We start from the raw sequence: 5,000 nt of genomic DNA on the forward strand, positions 1-5,000 counted from the left end.
AGGTTTATGAGGGAGGCTGGGGGAGGATGGGGGAGAAAGGAGGGGAAGGGGGGTGAGGTGGGTATGCTCTCGGGAGGGAAGGTAGTAGCAGGTTTAAAGCCTTAAGCCTCAGTGTTATGGCACAACGCGAAAGAACCTTTATTCTACTTAACATTAAGTGTCGTTATCGCTTGAAACAAGCCCAAGATGAAGAGGGCATGCCATGGGAATGGCTGAGAGGAGGAAGAGGAGAAGGAGGAGGAGGAGGAACGACGTTCGTTGGTGTGTTGTCACCTCTAACTCGTGTCGTATAAGACATCATCAGGAGTCAGTGACACAAGGGGATCGCATTTGGGAAGAGCTTCACGAAAGTGAGGTTTGCTGGGAAGACGAGAGGTGTCCCGGAGTGTCTGGGGTGTGGCAACGGTGTACGAGGGTGAGGGTAGGGTTTGGGAGTCTGGCAGGCAGGCAGGCTCGTGAAGTGTAAACTTTCGAGGCACTGCTGGGCACTTGCTGCCTGTAGTAGTGGTGGCTCAGAGCGGGTGACTTGTTTTGTCTCGACGACGACGACGGCGGTGGGGAGGTTCGAGAAGGTTTGGGATGGCAGGGGACGAAGTGGTGTGTTCTTCTGTGTTCGTAAGCTGTGGTGAATGTTGACGAACCCGTGTAGCAAATGGACCTCTAGGCGAGGAACAGAAGCCTTTAAAGTCGAGGGTGCCAGCAAGTGCCAGTGTGAAGCTGAGGCTAGGGCCACATCCGAGGAGATATACACAACATCTGGGAAGTGATGCTGTGGGCATTATCTGTGCGAGAAACCGAAGACTTTAAAGTCGAGAGTGCCAGCAAGTGCTAATGTGAGACTGAGGCAAGTGCCATATCTAAGGGGAGATACATACAGCATCTGGACAATGCCACGAACCATTTTTTTGTAAATGATGTCCTACATCGAACGTCCATAATGACCTTGAAAATAGGATCCACGATTTGGCTGAAGACTGTGCCAGCGGGTTCACTGAATGACTAGTGAAGAGTTGGAAGGTAAGTAATAAATCATGTGGATATGTGAGAGAGAGAAAAAAAAAAAGTTCCAACAGAAATACATAGAATTCATAAAAAAATACGACAATGGTGACAAGGAGCTGACGGCACCAAGGCAGTCCTAGCACAAAGGGCAAAGGTGGGCTTGCTGTTATTACAAGCTCTTACTTTTCGAAGGGGTGTCATATATCTGAACGGAATAGCATGGTATCCTTCCAGTTAAATAAAATCGTTTGGTATTAGTCAGAAAAAAATCATTAAAGAAGACCTTTGGCCTCAGTGGATTCATGGAGAACCTCTCTCTCTCTTTCTCTCTCTCTCTCTCTCTCTATCCATCTATCTCTATCTCATTCCTCCTCAGCGGTGACCTTGGTCGCCAAGGGGTTAAAGATCTCTTGTGGAAGAAGACTGGTAGAAGGAGGAAGAGGAGGAGGAGTAGGAGAGGTTGGGTGCAAGGGAGGAGGGAGGGAAGTGGGAGGAAAAGGGGGTCGGGAGAGACAGCGGGTGGGTGGGAAAATGGCACCAGGCAAGTTCTGGATTTTTTTTTTTTTTTTTTTTTTTTTTTTGTGAAATGTCTCTGAAGTCTCTTTTTTTTTTTTTTTTTGAGTGAAATGTCTCTGAAGTCTCACACCAATGAGTGAACAGGTAGATGAATAAGAAGAGACCCATCACCCGGAAATTAGTCATCGGACGATACCAAAATGTTTAACGATTCCTTCCGATACGAGTCCCGATGCTGCTGCAAACTTCCGATTCCGATAAATGCCTAAAACTCATTTTGTTCATAAAGTATTTGTTTCCCAAACCAGGGCCTGGAAATAACCACATTAATTATAATCGTTGTAGGTATCGGAAAATCGGACTCGTATCGGAATCGGAAGTTTAGAGGAGTATCGGAATTCGTATCGGAATCGTTACTCGAAATGGAGTAGAAAATATATAACGAGAGAGTTATCCTCAATATCTGCATGTATAATTTTACACATAAAACAGTAAACCACTGGAATGACCTCCCAGAGTACATAATTATCAGAGTACCAGAGGCTTTATCCTTTGGAAAACGCTTTGATTAAAACTGGCAAAACTTAGAAATCGTCCACGACCACGCGGGAATAATCAGAGCTAGAGGTTCCAATATCCTTGAGTTCCGTAAAAAAAAATCTCTACAATGTGTCTAACATTCGTAATTTAGGTTTAACTTCTCTTAGTTTGTCATTCAGCTTCTCATTATGTGAACCAAGAGTGACATTTGGAAATTGAAAAAACAAAAAAATGTTTCTACTCAAAAGAAGCTGCAAAAGCAAGTAGCATGCTAGCGAGAAATGCAATGTGCCGCCACCTTTAGTCACGGGGTGCCACGAAGTTTAATAAAATCGCCTGGCGGTAGTAATGATAATAATCATGATAATAATAATAATAAAGTAATAATGATTATAATAATAACCGGTTTATTGAGTTAACAATAATACAGAGGTACACTGACAATATATAATTTGAGTAAATTTTAGAACTAGTCTATTTTGAATACATAATGTGCTAGGCGTTGTTGTCCACATATGACGGTGTGTTTGCTGCAACCGGACGTTCGGGGTCATATCAGTGATGATAAGGTCAGAGGTTGTTGCAGTGGTGTGAGCTGTGAGGGGAAGGAGCCTCTGGTAGGGAAGAGGATGAGTGTGGAATAATTCTCCGAGAGGAGGCCAAACGGGAGCGTTGAAGGACATCGTGTAGTCCTCTGAGGACACAGATGCTTTTCGAATCAGACGTTTTCTGTGTTTACCCGTTTCTGCGCAGTGATGACTCAGTAGGAAAACAAAAAGGAATTATACTTGCCAAAACAAAAACAAAGTAAAAATAAAATTGTGTCAAGTGAAGTTGAAATAGAATAAAGTTAGATAGAATAGAATAAGATAGAATAAGAATAAAATGAAGCCAAGTCAAATGAAAATAAAATAGAATGAGAATAGAAATTAAATAGATCAAGATGAAACGAAAATAGAAGAAAACAGATAAAAATAGAAATAAAATAATCAAAAATGAAAAAATAAAACAGGATAAAGCAGAATAAAACGAAAGAAAGCTGCACAACATAAAAAATAAAACAAAATATCGAAATGATTGAAGTTGTATTTTTGAAAGAAAACGGTGTAAAATTAAATTATATAAGATAAAGTTGAATGATATAGTTCAACCGACCGTGCCTACTTCTGAAAGAAAAAAAAATCGCCTTTTCTAGAATACTTGTCTGTTTGCGTGACGACATTAAGGATTTGGTATTTCCTACAAACAAGTACAAAAAAAATGGCAGTAAACATTGAAAGGTCAAGTAGTTGAATAGATAAATGAATAATTAATCAGCGAAAATAACTATAACAGTTACATCACTACCATAATGAAATATAATGATAATAATGGTTACGTTATTGCCATACGAAAATAATTGTGTGCGTATGTGTGTGTGTAATAATATATGTGAGTAATATAGTAAAAAAAATGGTGACCATATTGTTTTTTGTATAACTCATCCCCCTGGGATACAGGCACATCACGAAAAAAAAGACAAAAAAATAAACAAATAAAATAAGATAAAATAAAAAGAATATGTAATGGACTCAAGAGGTCATTCAGATAAGAAAATAAATGAATAAATAAATAATAAAGATGCAGCGCCTCCTGGCGTATTCTTACTGAAACGAAGGCAAACTAGGAAACCAAACGCTGACCCACCTCGTCTCCTCTCCCCCCCCCACCCGGGGGTGGGGGGAGGGAAGTGGCGGAAGTCAATAATTGAGCGGAAATGGGAGCGGAGGTCCTGCAATGGGCTACGATTGGAGAAGGGGAAGTGCGGCTAATTGGAATGGACAAAGGAGTTGATCCTGTAGGCCGAAAGTTGATTGAATTGACAGTTGAAGACGAATCCTGGACGGGAATCGAAACGTTGAACACAATAAACCCTTCGAATTGAGTCTGGTGTTAGCTCTTCATGTATATATATATATATATATATATATATATATATATATATATATATATATATATATATATACTAAATATATACATATAAATATAAGTATTGGTATATATATAAATGTGTGTCTACATATATATATATATATATATACATATATATATATGTATAAATATATATATATATATAATGTGTGTCTGTATGTATTATTTTGATCCCTTCGATATGGGAAACCATCCAGGGTTAAATGAAACAGCTTAGCGGGAGCCAGGCCAGAAAACCTCTTCAGCAGAGGTCCCGGTGGCAACGGAGAACGCAGACGCCAAACAGAATAAAGCCTTTCAAATCCTCAGCTGAGAGTCTTCAAGAATGTGGTCGGAGTCATAACCTTGGTGGAAATGGAGAAGGAGGGGGAAGGATGATGGGGAGGGGAGAGGGGGAGAAGGAGGGGAAGGGGGTAGAAGGACGGGGAGGGGGAGAAAGAGGGGGACTGGTGAGAAAGGGGAAGAGGGAACGGGCGATGGGGGGACGGGGAGAAGGAAGGGGAGGGGGAGAAAGAGGGAGGAGAAGGAGGGGGGAATACTAAGGATGATATCAGGTGAACTGGTGGAGGAGGAGGAGGAGGAGGATGTCAGATGGAGTGAAGGAGGTGGAAGATGATGTCAGATGGAGTGGAGGAGGAGGTGGGAGAGTGTGAGGTGGAGGGTGATGTCAGGTGGAATGAAGGAGGTGGAGTAGGAAATGGAGGAGGTGGGAGAATGTGAGGTGGAGGATGATGTCAGGTGGAGTGATACCTCGGAGGAGGATGTCACGTGGAGTGAAGGAGGTGGAGGAGGTGGGAGAGTGTGAGGTGGAGTGAAGGAGGTGGAGTAGGAGGAGGTGGGAGAGTAGGAGGTGGAGGCTGTCTCAAGCAATTGAATCTATCCTCTTCCAGTGTTGCCAGGTGCGTCCTTCTTCACGCGTAGGTCATTTGATTTTATTTATTTATTTATTTATTTTTAGTTTATTTATTTAT

The 5,000-nt window shown here is 41.7% G+C and overlaps 1 protein-coding gene across 10 annotated transcripts in view; it reads left to right on the top strand.

The window, feature by feature from the left end:
• The window catches only part of LOC143036506 (uncharacterized), a 353,579-nt gene that overhangs the window by 162,866 nt on the left and 185,713 nt on the right, over positions 1-5,000 (top strand). Inside the window, exon 1 of one of the 10 annotated variants that reach the window (XM_076203939.1) lies at positions 412-1,017. The exons of 8 other annotated variants lie outside the window; for them this stretch is intronic. In XM_076203939.1, the coding sequence (XP_076060054.1) occupies positions 996-1,017 (22 nt within the window). In that variant the 5' untranslated portion in view covers positions 412-995. Of the gene's footprint in view, positions 1-411; positions 1,018-5,000 lie in introns of those variants that run through there. One more of the 10 variants, XM_076203938.1, reaches the window with a different exon arrangement.

Source organism: Oratosquilla oratoria, chromosome 20 (genome assembly GCF_046742065.1).
Source record: "Oratosquilla oratoria isolate Oo_2021 chromosome 20, ASM4674206v1, whole genome shotgun sequence".
NCBI classification, from domain to species: domain Eukaryota; kingdom Metazoa; phylum Arthropoda; class Malacostraca; order Stomatopoda; family Squillidae; genus Oratosquilla; species Oratosquilla oratoria.